This window comes from Cinclus cinclus, chromosome 1, assembly GCF_963662255.1.
Source record: "Cinclus cinclus chromosome 1, bCinCin1.1, whole genome shotgun sequence".
Taxonomy (NCBI): Eukaryota; Metazoa; Chordata; class Aves; order Passeriformes; family Cinclidae; genus Cinclus; species Cinclus cinclus.
The window spans coordinates 113,634,853-113,653,309 of NC_085046.1; the positions used below are offsets into that span (position 1 = coordinate 113,634,853).

The 18,457-nt window shown below is 39.3% G+C and overlaps 1 protein-coding gene across 2 annotated transcripts in view; it reads left to right on the plus strand.

Moving 5' to 3' along the window:
* LYN (LYN proto-oncogene, Src family tyrosine kinase) overlaps positions 1 to 18,457 on the plus strand; it is a 50,583-nt gene that overhangs the window by 17,061 nt on the left and 15,065 nt on the right. The window contains exons 2-10 of one of the 2 annotated variants that reach the window (XM_062489076.1): positions 3,781 to 3,917; positions 5,149 to 5,197; positions 5,290 to 5,395; positions 5,850 to 5,948; positions 6,054 to 6,157; positions 7,600 to 7,749; positions 9,012 to 9,164; positions 15,032 to 15,214; positions 16,717 to 16,793. In XM_062489076.1, coding sequence (XP_062345060.1) covers positions 3,786 to 3,917; positions 5,149 to 5,197; positions 5,290 to 5,395; positions 5,850 to 5,948; positions 6,054 to 6,157; positions 7,600 to 7,749; positions 9,012 to 9,164; positions 15,032 to 15,214; positions 16,717 to 16,793 — 1,053 coding nt within the window. In that variant the 5' untranslated portion in view covers positions 3,781 to 3,785. The remainder of the gene's footprint in view (positions 1 to 3,780; positions 3,918 to 5,148; positions 5,198 to 5,289; positions 5,396 to 5,849; positions 5,949 to 6,053; positions 6,158 to 7,599; positions 7,750 to 9,011; positions 9,165 to 15,031; positions 15,215 to 16,716; positions 16,794 to 18,457) is intronic. The other variant, XM_062489084.1, reaches the window with a different exon arrangement.

Here is an 18,457-nt window from a genome sequence, read left to right on the forward strand (position 1 = left end):
GTTATGAACATAATAAATGAGATCACCTTTGTAGATGATGCAAAGGATAAGCACTGGGATGAAGTGAAAACCCAAATGCTTCTGATGGTGTATGGACAGGTGATGGTGACATGAAACTTGACTTCTTGCAGTAGGAAGTACGTGTGGAAGTAAATGTGTCTTTAGACACATTACTTTGCTGGAAGTGTAGAAAAGGTCATATAAAGCAATTCTATTTCAGGGACAGACAGCAGCTATTAATCCTGGAATAGTGCTGCATTCGTTTCTGACTTCTACTCCTCCCAAACCATTTTGGAATTAAGATCCAAGTGCTGTAGTTGTAAGATGAGATAGGGGATTCAGAAAGAAAATTCAAGGCAAATGTAGACATCAAAATCAGTGTCTTGGAAAACCCTGCTGCGGAGGCTCTGTGTGTTAGCTCTTATGGTTAATCCTGTTGCTTTTTGAAGGGTTTCTGAACCTAGATTCTTGTCACCTTGCTGTAGCTGTTAACCTAAGTATTTGTGTTTACCTTTTAGCCAAGAACTACAGTATGCTCTTTGCTAAAAGAGAAGCTGTCACCTTTTTAGATATCTATTTATAAAGATTAGCAACTATGTCAAATAGAATTTCTTTTAATTCAGTGTTTATCTTTCATGTGTAGAGGTGTGGACAGGACGATAAATGAAAAGCATGGATAGGAAATAGTGTCTTCTGTATTGCAGAACTGTTGGAATGGGAAACATCTGGGTAGGGACTGGCAGCATTTTCTCTGATGTAATTTTTTTTTAATCTCTGATAAAGAATAATGGAGTTTGTTTTGTAGTGATGCTGGGCTCTCTATTGCTCTTTGCTTACTGTGTTCTCTATCTTTTTATCTGCACAAAACACTTCCTTCTGCCACAGCAACAGAGCGCTGGGCAAATAAACATTTACAGCAAATGAAATGTTTTATTTATACACTCCTCTCTGCACTGGCATTTTAGTTAGGTCAGGATCCCCCTCCTGAAGCAGTTGCCCACATGCTAAGCTGTAATCTATGTTCTGGAGCAGAAGTGGAGTGCAAGAATAGGGCTGCTTTGGGAGAATGCAGAGTGGGGCTCTCCTTTAGGTAAACCCTTGTTATCAGCTGGCTCCTGCTAAATTTTCAATCATTGAGGCTATACTGGAGTGAAAGGGGCAACGATCCCCTTAAAACAGCTTTGGGCTTCAGCACCAACTGTTGGGGCTTTTCGCTCATGTAGAACTAGCTGAGTCCTGTGAGGAGTGTGGACTTTCATCTCTGTGAGGAAAAGAACCCAGAAAAAACAGTGCTTTGTGATGAGGCACAGGATCTTCTCTTGGTCTGAAGCCATCACAAGGGTCATCTCACGAATTTGTATTTGTATGATTTCACATGACATCAAGTAAACTTCTGTGTGATTTTGAAGCACCTCTGCATAGTTATTACTGATCAGTTGTTACTACCAGCACAGTCTCACAGCAGGTTTAACTTACAGCTGTTCATGTGCTTTCAGCTGCAGAAAAAAAATCTCAGTAAAAAATGCTTTTTTCTGAGTTTACACTGGCACTGGGCATGCTGCAGTCTCTAAAGATGTTCTCAGCTTTCTTACAGGAATAGGGAAAGGGATTTTTGGCTGACTACTTAGATCAAATTACATAACGCCCTCCACTTCAGCTGTTTGTTCTGTAGAAGCAGAACTATTCAAGAGCAAAAAGGTTAGCACTTAAGTGGATAAATACCTGATCTTGCAGATACAGCAGGTAATTAAACACTGGCCTTCCTGATGTCTAGAGTGAGTTTGCAAACACGGGTCTGCCTGTGGGTGTACAGAAATTTCCTATGAACCATTAGTGACAGAACAAGTCATCTACATACCCACAGTTATAAATAAATTAAATAAAATTTTAAATCCTCAGTATTGCAAAGCAACTTGGGTATGTAGCCCACGTGGAGCTGAGCATTAAAAAAAATAAAGCATTAAAATTAGGCATTAAAAATGTTTGCTTCCAGGGGAAGCTTCTGCATGCAGATGTGCTCCAGTGCTTTTAAATAAGTGTGGGAACACTGAAATGTTGACACTCAAGAAAAGGAAACTCTTATTCTCTGCCTGGTCAGTGCCTATTGATTTTCTGTAGGATTCCTTTTCTTTTTAGTTCAGGAGAAGACAGGAAGGGGAGCAATGGGTTCTATTGCTGGTTTAAACCAGGATAACAGATCACTGCTGAAATCTTATGGACATCCAAGACACGTTGGCAATAGGTGACAGATAATTTTCAGAAATGGTAGAAGACAATGTATCCTCCTGTCGTATTTAGAAGCAAATGTTCTGCCTATGGATAGGACAGTGCATGTGTCATTCTGTAGCACTTTCTCAGTGGCAGGATAGGACATTAAATTAAGGTGATATTGGAAGTTGAGACTTGCCATGTAGGACTGTTTTGTTGTCTTGGTTTGTTTTTGTGGTCGGCTAGGATGGTGATTATAATAAGTATTGTTACAAAAGTATGAATCTTAATATGAACCCAGACCAATCTGGTTCATTTTTGTAGCTGCAAGGCACCATCCCATTGAACAGTTGTGTCTGCCAATGGACACTTCTACTACTCCTTTACCTGTTCACTACAATGAACCTTTTCTGTTCTAGAGATGAAGGTAAAAGTAGGATGAGAGTCTTATGGTCTGCTTTAGCTTCTCCAGCTGTGTTTGTTTACTTGAGCCTATATTTGCACCGAGCTCTTATTTTAGGTTTTACATTGTACTTCAAAGAACTGGCTTTAAAGATTAATTAGGGCAGGGGGGAGTGAGACTGTGTGCCTGCAAGGGAAAATGTGACTGTGAACCTAGCATTAGAGCACTGACCTGAAAGGAGGGAGAGAGGAAGGAAGGAGAAGGTTGGAAAGCATTCATAGTGGAATCTTTGAAGAGTCAGTATAATTACTCTCCTCGGAGGGAGGATAGTAGAGATAATGTTGTATATATATTTGCTGGAGTACTATGTAATTGTATCACAGGATTAGCAATCAGGTTCCAGTTATGCAGATGCTAACAGCTGTATCTCATCTGATTTAGCATGGATGCGCATCCTGAGAGAAGGATTAGCCTTCTAAATTATACTGAAAAAGAAATCCTTGTGTGGTGATTTGCCATCACTGGCAGACTCATTGGCTGGTTTAGGCTGCTGTAACACACCCACGTGAACAAGGAGATGCATTACTGAAGGTCACAGTAGCTGCATGTCTGCCATGGAGCCGGGGCTGCACAAGTCATCTGCCTCATGTGAGACAGGGATTTGAATCAAGCAGAGCTCCCTGCTAGACTGGCCTCTGCCAAATGTAGTGGGGAGATAACAGGTGTTGCTAGTTCCAGCTGTAGTTCTCAGAATTTGGACAGGAATTTTTTCCTGAGTCTTCCAAAAGAGTCTTTTCTTCAAAATAGACAGATAAAAGTTATCCCTACACTAACTACATTTTTGTTGTATCTATTCCAAACCTCAGAGAAGTATCAGAAGGATACAAGGGATTTGGGTAGATAAGGGTGGACTGGGGAGGAAATAGAAAAAAATCTGAAGAAATGGTAAATAACTATTTACTTCATCTGTGGATTGAGACGAGGTTATTTCTTTTCTTTGCAATAGAAAAGAGCTATCGGTGTGTGGGCCTAACCTTCAGTTGTTTTGCCCATGAACTATATTGCATGAAAAGGAAGCACATTTTTACTATGTAGCCCAGATGATTTCATGGGAAAGGGCTTGGTTTACAGCACAATGATTTTGTTTAATACCTTTTTTATTTCAACAGGAAATATGGGGTGTATAAAATCAAAAAGGAAAGAGAATCTGCATGGAGATGGGCTAGATTTGAAGAATCAACCAGTACGTAAAACTGAACGAACTATTTATGTGAGGGATCCAACGTCCAATAAACAGCAAAGGCCAGTAAGTAGATAGTCTCAGGAGAGAAATCCTGTAGCAAGAACAAAACATGACTGGCATAACTTAAATTTCAATCCAAAGCATATGCATGGAAAAATTCAAATTATTGTTAATCTGCAACTGGGTTTTTAGTGTTGTGCAGTTCACCCTCAATGAATAAGTACATAGAGGAATAAAAATTAAAACATGGTGGTTTGTTACTTTATGTTTGTCATAGTTTTCTACATAAAAAAGTAACCTGGCAATGTTTGAGTAGATATAACCATGTCTGTAGAAGAATGCTAGATGACATTAGAAAACCCAAAATAGTTTAGATCCATTTTTTAAAGCATTGGTGTTGGGTTTTTAATAGCGAGGGGATCCAGGTGTTGGTTATTCCATTTAAAGCCTGAAGTAATCATGGGTGATTCTTTACCAACTCTAGTCAGCTTTACTCACTGAAGGCCACTACTCAGCCTTGCCTGAGGTGTGTAGGTGAGCATAGGAGGGAAGGGTGCAGTGGTGGAGGGAGCAGCACTGTGCTGCAGGAGGAACAGGCTCATGTGTTCCATGTGTGCTGCCTGGCATTGGAAGGAGGGGTGCTGGGATGGAGAATTCTTCTGGGTACCAATTGGGTTTGCTAATTTGCAGTGTGACTGGTACCTTTTTCCACCCCCAGCTCTCTACTGTGCTGAGGAAACTGTGTCTCCTGCCTGCCCTTGTTCAGGGACCTGCTCTCTGCAGGTGTGAATGGCTCCCTGCTCTCCTCTCTCCCCAGCTGACACAGTGAACTCAGTGTGCTCTCAGTCGATGAACACACATCACAAACATTTTTTTATGACTCTTTTTTTTTTTTTTTTTTTTTTGCTTGCAGTGTTAGTGGCATAACCGTGCTTTTAGTTCTTTAGCATGACAAGTACATGGTAATATCCATGCTGCCTAAGTGCCCTTCCTAAAGCCTTTTCAGCAGAAGTCCCAAAGCTGTGAACTTCCTCCCCACAGCTTGTGCCACACCTTCACAAGGTCTGAGCTGCTCAATTTAATATCATGGGGGATTTACTGTATTTTTAGATTGTCATATAAATAATACAAGTTTTATATATAATATATATTTTGAATAATGGTGGGAAAAAATCTGAGCATTTCCTTTTAAGACATATGAGATGATACCAAAACAACTGCCTAATATGTAATTGTAATTTAAGATTGTCACAAAGATCTAAAACTGCCTACTTAAAGACATATTTTATTGTAGGCAAATCCAGAAGCACAGCTCTTACCAGGACAGAGGTTTGTCAGCCAAGGTATGTTTCGATAGAAATCTCACAGCTGTGTGCTGTGCCCATGTCAGGCTGCAAAGTGATGTGAACGTGCCTTTGTCTTTCTACTTTTGTAGATGCAGAGGAGCATGGAGTCATTGTGGTAGCTTTGTATCCCTATGATGGCATTCATGAAGAGGACTTGTCCTTCAAAAAAGGAGAAAAATTGAAAGTTATTGAGGAGTAAGTTTGACAGTATTGTTGTTTTGCACATTTTCTTTGGGCTCATCTAATTCCCTCTGCAGTGCTTTGATATCCTACTCTTACCATGGGTGTATGAACGAGCTCCCTTACATGTGATAATACAAATGCTTCATGGAGTTGTTCCAGGTTGGATGAGACTTTGACTAACCTGCTGTAATGGAAGGTGTTCCTGCCCATGAAAGAGATGATCTTTTAGGCCCCTTCTAACCCAAACCATTTTTTGAGTCTATGGTTCTCTGACTTGGCAGCTGGCCTCAGTAGTAACAGTGACCAAACCTTGATCCATTGGAGCCAGTGGCTTCTCAGGGCCCTTGACTTCAGAGGAAAGATTATGCTTCCCTCTCCAGCCTGGGCAAAGCTCTCAGCAGACTGGAACCTAAATAACAATTTATCATTTTCCTTTCCTGTGAATACTTCTGTTTTTGTTTTTCAGATCTGGAGAATGGTGGAGAGCAAAATCTCTCACAACAAGAAAAGAAGGTTTCATTCCCAGCAACTATGTAGCAAAAGTAAACACCCTGGAAACAGAAGAGTAAGTTCTCCCAGTCTCCAAATTCTGGCAAACTTCTTCACCTTGGTGGTGTATCCTTTATGGGTGGGGAAAGAGGTGGTTCTAATTCTTGGAAATACTTTTCAGATGGTTCTTCAAAGATATAACCCGAAAAGATGCTGAAAGACAACTCCTGGCTCCTGGAAATGGTCCTGGAGCTTTCCTTATAAGAGAAAGTGAAACATTGAAAGGTAGGTTTTGGGGTAGGTACTTTGGAATTGATATTGAGATAAAAACATGCAGTCAGTCTACACAAAAATTGGCATTGGGTGTGGAGTAGTTGCATCCTATTGTGTGAATTTTCTGCAGTTCTGTAGGAGTGAGAAGAATGAGAAAATTACCAGAAAAGGAGAGAAGAGAGTTGCAGGCTAGCACCCAAAGCTGAGATAAGGGGGGGGGGGGAGGGGGGGGGAAATGTGTTATGTGTGTGATTATACTGGCAAGGAGCAGGAATGAATGAAGTGGCATCTTTTCTCTTCTTAATGTTTGTGACTCCTTTGTTGAAAGGCATGTTACCGTAATAGTAGCTGCTACATTCTGTAGTCTGCCATTATTTGGTCTGTATCCCTTGCTACAAGTTTAAAATTATAGTCAGTGAATAATGAGGGTTTTCACTTCTACAGTGTAGTGGGATTCTTTTCAGAGAGCTTTTTGGTAAAATTTTGTGGAGTCTCCAGTCTCTTCAGCCAGGACTTTGAGAAGAGCATGGGAAGTTCTGCCCCAGCCTGTGGACTCTGTAAGTCTGGATGGATATTCCAGCTGGATGCTTTAGCACTGCATCCTCCAGAGGAAGACACGTGAAGAGTGTCATGCCTCTCCACAGGGTAGCTTTTTTGGCTCTAATCCTGCAGATTCTTGACTAGGTATCATCTGTAATGCACCCGTATCATTGTGCTCTCAGCTGAAGACTCTTAAATGAAGTTCTCAAAGGTAGTCTTCTAAATTCTACATTGGGTACTGAGAGTAAAAGCAAAGTGCCCCCCAGAATCACTGGGTATGTGTGTCAGGAGAGATAAAGGGGTGAGATCCTTTTTTATCCTTTGATAATGGATAAGAATTGTACAAGTAGAAGAAACAAAGAGTGCTGCAGCTAAGGGTAGATGCTCTCCTGCCCCAGATGATGTTAGGCTCCCTAGAACTGCCCAGGGATCAACAGATCTAGCAGATCAACAGATCTGCTCTCCTTCCTCTATGCCTGAAGCCATCTCCAAACTATTCTTTTGCTAGTCAGCCCATGACAACCAGCATGTTCCTTTTTCAAAATGCTGATCTCCAGATTTCAGCTTCTGCCTGAGCAGGGTGACAGCCCTGGTGCTGCTCTCCCAGCCACTTCTAGTAGAGCTGGGGGACCTTCTGCAAAACTGGGCGCCGAATGTGCAGCTGCCTGGAATATGGAACAAGTGAGTTTGTTGAATAAGATTGAAAAAGAAAGTGTGACTGCAAGCATTTTGGTGACCAGTTCAGGGCTGGTTTTTGCTAACTTCCTCCTGTGGATTGCAAAATGTTTTTTGAGGAAATAAGGGAGTTAAAAGAAAAGCAGACAAAATGGTGATTTTCTTAGGTTCAACTGTGCATGTGTGGACTCTGTAGATTTTTTGTTATCTGTTAATGAGCATTCCTCCTTTATCCACAGGCAGCTATTCTCTCTCCATACGAGACTATGATCCAGAGCATGGTGATGTTATTAAGCACTACAAAATCAGGAGTCTAGACAATGGAGGATTTTACATCTCTCCAAGAATAACTTTTCCTAACATCAATGATATGATCAAACATTATCAACGTAAGTTAAAGCATTTGGTGAATTACTTAATAGAATGCAACCATTATTTCCTGTGAAGGATAATAAATGGTTTCTTCTTTTGTTTCAAAGCTTTTATTTTTTCTTTTTTTTTTTTCATAAATAACTTGGGCATGCATGTTATCAAATATAAAGTAAAACTGATTGGAACCCAAGTATTGTTGTTACCGTAACAAGATCTAGTGCGGATTGCTCTGTGGCATACCACTGTGAAATGAAGACTAGCTTTATAATACAATCCATCAAACTTAGGGTGATGTGAAGCTATAATAGGAATTGTCTACATTGTAAATAGTATTTTATTTCAGAGTAAATTTTTGTTCATAATTAACAGAAATACATATAGACTTAAGAATGTTGTCTTGTACTTAGTGTTGAGTGTGAAAGTGGTTTTATTTTTCCTGTAAATGTGTTTGTTTAGTTATTTATTTTTAAAGGAAGAAATTTTCCTTATACTTCAAAGAAATAAAATTGCACCCACATAGAATGCATACATTTATTTAAAAAAAAGAAAAGGTGGGGAGAGGCAGGGACGAGCCTACCAATGTTTTAGCTGCAGAACTGACTTCTCATTCTGCATAACCTCCTGCTGGATAGCTCTAAAATTCAGGTTTTTTAATCTTGTAACTGGAAATAAAGACAAGACAAAAAATGTAGGACATAAAATCACACAGTAATTTTTCAAAGCCATTCTGAGGACTTGGCTGTGAAATTTATCAGAATAGTTAGATATGTGTGCTAGCTGTTCAACACTGCTGGAAAACCTGAGAATTATTCAGCATTCATACAAAAGTTATAGCTGGTCAGTGTCTAGAGAAAAAATGTTGACCTACTTATGCTTGCATGCACATCTGTCTGAAACCACGTTGCAAGAAAATTTAATGACAAATTCAGAATACAGATCCCAAATCTGATGCCAGTGTGCATCTTAATCAACATAATGTCAGTAATAAGATCTGATATTGTATTTACTTGGTGCAAATTGTACTAAAACCCCTTAATAATCTGACAGTAACCAGATGCATGTGATACTTTTTTATTAAATTTTTCTCAGAATGCCAAATTTCGGATCAGAGACACTTAAACTTTTGTGGAAGCACCAGAAAGGCTACATTTTCATCATAGCATCTGGTTATTTTGAATATTATTGTGGGCTGGTTAGTGCAATTAAGAAATGTTTGTCTCAAGTCATGCAGCACAGGAGAATAATGTATTTTGTATTTGTTTTTTTCTTTGAATACCAGGGCAATCAGATGGCTTATGCAGAAAGTTGGAAAAAGCTTGTATTAGTCCCAAACCTCAAAAACCATGGGATAAAGATGCATGGGAAATTCCACGGGAGTCAATTAAATTAGTGAAGAAACTTGGAGCTGGTCAGTTTGGAGAAGTCTGGATGGGTAAGGATGGTTTATTCTTTTGAAATGAGAATTTAACTCAGAAGGAAGTGTCATTTCAGAGTCATTCAAAAACATGGTGGACATAAACCTGATCCTATGTACTTGTAAAATAGCAAAATCTGGCCCAGAATATACCTTCTCATGAGGAGAGAGGGCTTGTAAAAGGGGGTAGATACCTGACAAGAAAGTGGAACAAATCTTTTTGGTGTCTTCTAAAGGAACAAAATAGTAAGCACTGTAATTTAGAAAGTCAAAGACAATAGTCTTTTGTTTTGATGTGGAAACAGAAGGTTATGGTAAGATGTGGCTCCTGAATCTCAAAATCGATGAGGCTCTCAGAATTTTGTTTCAAATCAGAAAGTGTTAAAGAATATGAAGAATACAAAGAAACAATGTCTTTTAGTGAGTTGTGTAATGAAGATTGTCCATTTGTAAAGAAGATGCCTCCTGCAATGTAGTGCTTGGTACTGCCATACTGGCTGAAAAAAAGGGAACAGACTTAACCCAAGAGTGTTTTCTGCCAGTGTGAAGCTCAGAAAGTGGTGATTTATGTAGTAAGAAAACCAGAGATTGAACAGCCCATACCTTAAATCATCAGGCAAGACCCCAACAATAAAACTGTCATAAGACTTACAAGTTGTAAATATTAATATATACCCAGCAGAAAATGATAGCATTGATTATTTTAACCTGAATAACCTGCTTTGTTGACTTACAAGCAGTATTTCCTCAGCCTTAGTGACTTCCTATTGGCAAGGGGCTATGCCCAATGTCACATTCTGGGAAAATGGTTTAATAATCTTGCTTTTGTAATGCTACCTATTTTGACATCAGAGTATTCTTTTGACTTCCTCATTGCATGTTCTGTGCACTATTCTTTGCTTACACACTTTCTGCCAGTTACCATCTTATTTGAGGTAAACTGTATTTTCCTCCCAAAGTCTTCATTAAGATGTTTTTTCAGGCCAAATCATTCTCTTAGCCTTTCCCCAAATCTCTTTTTTGGGATATTATGTTTAAATAGGAATACATTTTTGATATAATAAAAGATCATATTATGGTGATGATAATCAGTATTAATTTTAATTTTTAATTTAATTTTAAGACCCAAGATTCTATAGGCAGAACATTTCTGAGCAACTTAAAAGTCTATCCCAAATCTGGCTAGAAGACACAAAGCTATGAAGGGGTCTCTGATAATCCATGGGAATGTGTCAGTCTGACAGGAATGTCATTGCTTTGAAGAGATGCTCTCATTTAGAAAAGCAAATCACAGAGTGGTGCTGAGTGGCAAATTATACACACACAACTACAGTGTCAATCAGAAAGTCCTAACTGAGTCTTAGGTGAAATCTTATGGTACAAATCACATAAAAAGTGTAAGCAGCACATCTCTATAATACAATATGGCCAAATTCAGCCTTTTATCTGCCTTAATGAGAAAAGGCTTAAGAAACCCTCTAGCTATCATATACATGAATGACAATTTAGATACTAGTCAGGACAAGTTTCAACCATTGTGCAGTTATTTCTGTCTAATAAACCAGGGCAACAAATGCTTTACTTACATGGAAACACTGTGGAAGCTTCATGGTAGGAGCTAATCAACTGCTTGAAAATGGAGATAATTTTGGAAAGTGGCTACTTCTGCACATACACACAGAAAAGAATAAAACTTTAAAAGGGTGTTTCTGCTTCAAGATGCTTCCTCTTGTTTGTGTCATTATTTGAACATCTAAATTGGGCCTGAACCCTATGTCTGAATTGCTGCACTGTGAGAAAAACTAATGTACTGTGAAAGCAATTGCTGTGTTTCCTCTTCTTTGCTTTCTTTCTGAAGTGAAAGAAGATGATTTGCATGGCACAGATCCTATCAAATCAGGAGCACAGTTAATCTTAGGACCAAGGAAGTTCAAGATGGAAAAGCATATTAGGCCAGCTGTGTGGTACAGGGTGTCAGCAGACACTGTGTGTTGTAATGATCACCCAGGGATTTAGGGAGCTATGTAGAGGTACTGAGCAATAATCTGGTTGCTGCACTCTCCTGATTTGAGAGCTGCTTGTTATGCTGCCTCCTTACAGAGAAAAAAAAATATTTTTCAGCCATCGTGTGAACTAGAGAAATACTGTTCCATGGTTTAATTACTAAATAGATTTCTGCTTGATAAAGGATACTTAGTATTGTGGTTTCAGAGGGAACAGTGTCCCACTCAGAGGAATTGTGCTTTTGAGTAAATAAAGATGTAGAGCTACTGGACAAATCCAATGAAGAGCCACAAAGATGGTGAGGGGACTGCAGCATCTCTGCTTTGAGGAAAGGCTTAGGGGGCTCTTACCAGTGTCTGTAAATAGCTGAAGGAGGTATGCAAAGTGGATGGAGCCAGGCTCTCCTCGGTGGTGCCCAGTGACAGGGCCAGGGGCAGGGGGCACACACTGGAGCACAGGCACTTCCTTCCCAGCGCTGTGTGAGTGACTGAGCACAGGCACAGGTTGCCTGGAGAGGTTGTGGTGTCTCCATTCCTGGAGACAATCAAAAGCTAACTGGACACAATCCTGGGCAAACAGCTCTAGGTGTCCCTGGGGGGGGGACACAGATGCCTTCCACAGGTTCTTTCTGTGTTTCTGAGAGATATGGGAATATAGAGATGATGCTGATACTGCAACGGGAAGATACGCAATATCGGAAGATATGCAAGCTTTTATAGGATTTTCTTTTTAGTATCTCTACGACTACTTTCTGGGCTTCCATGTGGACATCTTCCTCTTGAAGAGTTTGGAGGAAATTAACTTGTATTATGGAAGGAGTAAGAAAATCCTAGGAACAAAAAGCAGGCCTCCGTATGCCCCAAGCACTTGGCTGTGAACCTGTATGACCTGTGCAGAGAATCTGTTTTATGGAATGGGCAGGTGAATCTCCTCCAGTTCTGAAGAGTTGCTTTTCCACAAAGAAAAGTTGCTCTCAGTTTTCCAGGTTTTTTCTATCAATACAAGTGCAATTTTATGTATATTATAGAGAATTTCTGGGTTTAGGCTACCAAGTTAGTGTTTATGTGTGCCTTTTTGGTCATCAGTTGTGCAGCCTGGGCTTTCTGCCTTCACATTGAATGGGCTGTGTGGAGATGAGTGGGAGATGCAGCCCCTGCTGCACTGTTCTGCTCTGCAGCTGAATTATGGCTGTAGAAGGTGAAGGAGTGAAGTGCTGACGTGCAACTGGATGCAGAGAAGCTGCTGCTCTTCAGACTCTTTCCCAGTACCTCCTCCCATAGTAACTGCTCCAGCCATTATCTGCCTTCTAGCAGTGTCATGTCTCCATAGCTCAAACAAGTTGTTCCCAGTATACCCTGCATGGAATTACTGGAAAAGTAGAGGAAGGAGAAAGCTGCGTATTAGAGGCTTCTTCACAAAGCTCTGCATTTTCAGTCCTGTTCAGAAAGGGTAGGCTCAGCCTTAGTTGTCTCTTAGAAGTTCATATCACACCTTGGCCTGATTTAGCCTGTGCAAAACTCTGGGGGCAACCTGGCTATGCAAGATACTACTCTGTCAAAACAATAGTAATCAACTCCAAAATAAATACCCGAAACACTATTTTTTTTTTGAGAATTCAATTCTTACACATAGAGAAGAACATGGCTCATTCTGTGAGACATCATCGCACAATCCTCAAACTTTCATACTATTGCTTGCTTCACATTTGATTTTTAAGTGTAGCTAAAACTGCAAAGAGACTGACTTCCTGCCATGGTATGAAAGGTTTTTAGACCATGGAGTTCAGTGTATCTGGGCAGCTACTTTAGTGATGTGATGAACCAGAGCAGCACTGCAGGAGCAGGGTCTATGTTTTATGTATTTTGTTCCTAGTGTGAACTGATATGATGTGAATCATGATGCTCTGTGCTATTAATAATTCATGAAGAGAATTCTCAAGCAGGGCTTAGAGGAAAGTTAACAAGGAAAATGCAGCAATTATGGTGTTGGTCATTAATGAGTCACATCTTGTTTGCATCTCAGGTGTGAAATATTCTCTTATTCAATAAGCTCTAAATTAGAATATAAGTAATATGGGCTTTGGAAGTGTATTTTCTTCTGCAGCTGTTAGAAATCCCAGAGTGTGCTCATAGAGCTCATGGCCACCTTGTTTTGGTGTCCCATCCCTCCCAATACATGATGAAATAAATGAACATGAGAGAAATCAAAATCAGGTACTTCTAGTACTTTCACCAGCTATTTGTTTTGTACATTACCACCAGAGGGTCAAGGTAGAATTTTTTACAGCAGAAAACTTCAGTATCACAGAGGTGTTGTAGTAAAGCAAACTGTAAGAAAGACCCAAGTTTGATGGACATGTTAAGTGAATGTAAAATACTGTTACATAGTTAATGTTAAGTGTGTTGGTCATAATTGCCTCACTGAAAAAGTTGTATGAATTAGTAAGTTCAGTAGAGAATTCAACAAATTGAGAGTGGAGCTTGTGCTCTGCTTTAGGGCATGGGATGGAATAGTAGAAATTATACAAATAATCCTTCTGCTTCTTAAAAAGTGAGAAATATATTTATTACCTGTTTTTCTGATAATTATAAATCATATACCTGAGCTTTAACAGTGGATTTGACCTGTGGCTGTACTTTCTTACTATTAGGTAACTTAGAGAAATGTCTTTGTTATGTTTTGACCTGACCATGCTTGGAAAAATAGATCTAATAATCATGCAGGTGAATATTTTGTGATTGTGGCATAGTGCCTTTTCTCAGGTGATAATCCTTCTTCAAAAAAGATGCAGTGCTCGGAGCAATCACTCAAGATCTGTAAACTATGTCCTTGCTTTGCCACTGATTTCTTTTGTTGGATGATAAATAGCATAGGGAAATTCCATTTATTTCTAAACTGGTGTATTCCAGTTTAGAGGTGTATCCACCATGGCGATGATCCAGATTGTTGCTGAATAAGGAAATGAAGCTATTTTGTTGAGTCATGATGGTTTTACCTCTTCTGAGAAATAGTTCTGCAATGTTGCATTGGGTATGGCTCTTTCTCACTCTTGTATTTCTTTTATTTTTCAAATTAAATTGCTTCACAAGATAAACTTTAGGATCAGTACTCTATTTTTAATGCTATTTTAACGTTTATTTAATGTTTGCCAAACATTAAATCTGAAAATAATTCTCTGTTTTTCTCTCTTTATTGATTGTTCCTTTTTGTATATTTAGAAAGTTACACTAGAAGGTGTGCTGAACAGAGAAATGAACCACAGCCACAGTCTCCTCCACTCCTGGCATGGGCTGTGTGATAAGAAGTTATCACATTTTAAATCTTGTGCTGAGCACTGCAGGATTGCAGTCCTGGCAGCATGTCCTTGCTGGTCATGAGAACCATCTGACTGCACTTTCCTGTAATGCTCCATTTTGAGCACTAAGGGTTACAGGAAGGTTTATAAGCATGAGACTGGCATGCATGAAATAAGTGTAATCGTGGGATTTCAGATACTTCAGAATCTTGCAGTCAGTCCTTGGACTCTATTGTTCTGAGGCAGTTTAAGTGGACATTCATTGAAGCACTCCTTGACTGAGTATTTTAGGGGCTGCTTGTGAATGGAAACTTGCTATGAAGTGGGATCATTTGCTTGCTTTATTTTTTTTTCAAATAATTTATTTCTAAAAATAAGGAATGGATCATTTTTTCTCTGTGGTGCTGTATAAGTTGCAAAATAAAAAGGAATTCTAGTGTAAATATTTGTGCTACATCTGGCACTTGTTTTCAGGCTCTTAGCTATTCCTGGAATCCAGCCTCACCTGCTTCACAAATTCCTGCTTGTTGGGACACTGTGGGCTGCAGAGTGACTTCAGTGCTCTGATCCTATTTCCTCCTTGTAGGTTACTATCACAGCAGTACCAAAGTGGCTGTGAAGACCCTGAAGCCTGGAACAATGTCTGTGCAAGCCTTCCTGGAGGAAGCCAACCTCATGAAAACACTTCAGCATGATAAGCTTGTTAGGCTTTATGCTGTAGTGACTAAAGAAGAGCCTATTTATATTATAACAGAATTCATGGCAAAAGGTGAGGAAAACATTGAATCTGTGTGCTGATTTGGGCTGAGGCAGAGTTAATTTTCTTCCCAGTGGCTGTATGAGGCTGTGTTTTGGATTTGTGCTGAACACAGTGATGATAATATAGAGATGTTTTTGGTTACTATTCAGCAGGACTCAGAGCCAAAGCCTTTCCTGTTTTTTGTGCTGCCATGCTGGTGAGGAGGCTGGGAATGCATGGGAGGGTGGGAGGAGACGCAGCCAGGACAGGTGACCCCAAATGACCAAAGGGATATTCCAGACCATGTGGCATCGTGTTCAGTGTATAAAGCTGGGGGGAAAGAGGAGGAAGGAGGGACATTTGGAGTGACAGTGTTTGTTTTTCTGAGTAACCATTACATGTGATGGGGTCCTGCTCTCTTGGAAATGGCCAAACACCTATCTGCCCATGGGAAGCCCTGAATTAATTCCTTGTTTTGCTTTACTGGGGTGCACAGCCTTTGCTTTTCCTCTTCCTATTAATCTGTCTTTGTCTCAGCCCATGAGTTCTCCACCTTTTACCCTTCTGATTCTCTCCCTGGTCCCACTGGTGGGGAGTGAGTGAGTGGCTGCGTGGGGCTTGGTTGATGGCTGGGGTTAAACCACGACAATCTGAAAGCAATAGTTTGGTGAACTCTTCTGCTACTCCTAAACTAATTCCCTTTCTTTTTAAAGAAAGGAACAATAGAGTTATTTTTGAAAATTCAGATATTAAGGGAAGGAACAGCTATCCTTAAGATGAACGAGGCTTTAATTTTATGACCCATTACTGCATTTGTGAGATAAACCATTTTTACAGTTTTTGTAAATGCAGCATTTTCTATTGTTTCCGAATCAGAAGACAACTCCCAGAATAGCTCTGGTTCCTTTGGACTCCCTGACTAACTTTTGTTTCTGGTATCATAGCAAGGCAATTAAAACAAACCTTATTAATTGCCTTATGTGGGACTTGAATTGATAAAGGTGTGTGTAATAAGGTGAGTGAGGAATGATCCTGCAAGTGTGGCTGCACTACTAGGAAAGGACTGTATTGACCATTACTGCACAAAAGATGTGAAATTTCCTTCTCAAATTATCCTGGGTAGTACTTTTTCTTCTTTTGTTCTGTTTTCTAGCAATTTTGCTGGTAACTTAATGATCAAATGTTGAGGCAACTAGTCTGTATGACTTGGAAAGGATTGATGTATGTGATTCTCCTAGACAGCTTTCCTAATGGTCCACAGAGTAGGGTGCTTATCAAACTCAGCACCATTGGACTGAGGTATGGTCTCATGGGAGTTTTCTACAGCCAGGGAAATAGCAAAACTTGAATATCTGGCGTGCTGATTTGGGTGTTCCTGTCATTAAATCATACAAAGGCACTGTCTTACCGTAGTCAACTTAAAAATACATCAAAATACTGCATCAGTTTTGTTTTGCAGAAAATTGGGGAACCAGTGTGACCTTTATTTTTGTGATAAGAGTCACTGATTCAATCTTTCTCTGTTCTAACAGGAAGTTTGCTGGATTTTCTGAAGAGTGATGAAGGAAGTAAATTGTTGCTTCCAAAGCTAATCGACTTCTCTGCTCAGGTAAAACTTAAAAAAATATGCTCAAAATTTTACCAGGTTACTTCTCTTAGAGTCTGAAATTCATACTAGGCCATTTTATCCTAAGGATTTTTTACATTAAAAAAATGCAATTTACAGATCAATTTTGAGTAAATGTTGACAGGAGGAAATAGATGGGAGGGGTTTCAAAGGGAATTTGTGGTTAGGCTTAACTCAGATTCTACTGGTGACCCGTTTAGATGGCCACAGTACCCAGCTGCCTTCCTTTGTGAAAAGGCTGCTTTCAATTTGAGCAGCTATGAATTGAAAGTGTAAGGACAAGTTTGTGAGTTTTTGCTTAGCAGATTCCTTCAGAGTTAACAAATGTGTCATTTTTTCACTTCTTAAGTAAGGTTAACTGGTCAAACTCCTCTTAACATCAGTGTACTCTGCTTGGTTTCAAATTCTTAGGTAAATTATTGTGAAATGGTGTTTCAGGTACTAGTGTATGATTTATGAACCAGGATGATTGTTTCAAAATATACAAGTTATCTCTGTCTTAAATGAAATCTGAAGAGAGACTCCAGAATGATTTTTGTGTCAAAGCCTGAATCGAAGGTCCCAGAACCTGGTGTTTTGTCTTGGATAGTTATCAGAATTAGGTGTCCAGGGAGGCATGGAACAAAAACAGAGTCATAATACTGCTTTTGCAGGTTGTACTTCTTGTTAGTAGTGGGTAATGATGGCATTTCTGGTAGGTTATTGTTAACCAACCTTTCGTGGGGGTGTCGTTTAATGCATTAGAGTTTACAGATTGTTGTACCCTATTATGTTAACTTGTTATAACTCATGAGGAAAGATGGGAAAACGTTAAATGGTATAATAAAGCATTAGGAATTTATACAAAAAACTCACAATAAGAATATTATATCAATGTTTTATCTAATTATTGCCATGCAAATAATTATAGGATCAGATATTAGGAAGTATTCCTTTACCAAAAGAGTTGTCAAACACAGGAACAGGCTGCCTAGAGAGGTGATCAATGCCCCAAACCTGTCATATTTTAAAAGTCATTTGGTCAGTGTCCTTAATATATGCTTTAACTTCTGTTTGAAGTGGCCTGAAGTGATCAAGCAGGTGGACTAGATGATCACTGAAGGTTCTTTCCAACTGGAATTATTGTGTTCTATAGTATATTATATGTCACATATTGTTATATAGATGTTCAGTGAATCAAATATAGATTTTTATTCCACATAGACTCAATGGAAGAGCTATTTTTCCTATAATTATTGGTTTAGTGTGGCTATAGGCTCTTTAAATTCTCTGAACTTTTTGAATAGTTTGTCATTGAGAATTCAGTTTTAGTGGGATAAAAGCTTTGTAGATGTGGAAAACCTGCTGGATCCCAGCTCATGGTCTGAAGAGATGAGTTACAGTGGGCAGAAAGGAAAATAAAAGGTAGCTTTGAAAGTAGTGTGTAAAACTAAAGAGAGAAAATAATATCTGTGAGTATTGGTATGAAAGGAGACCTGAGATGTGGAGAGAAAAGGACATGTGGTTTCACAGCAGACCTTTTTATTGGAGTCAGGGACATTGTGTTCATTTTAAATACTGTGTTTTTAGAAATTTAAGGCTTGAAAAAGGGTAATGAACTAAAGAGCAGCTCTGTGTAGAGTTTGGGTAAATCGCTTCAAGATAAG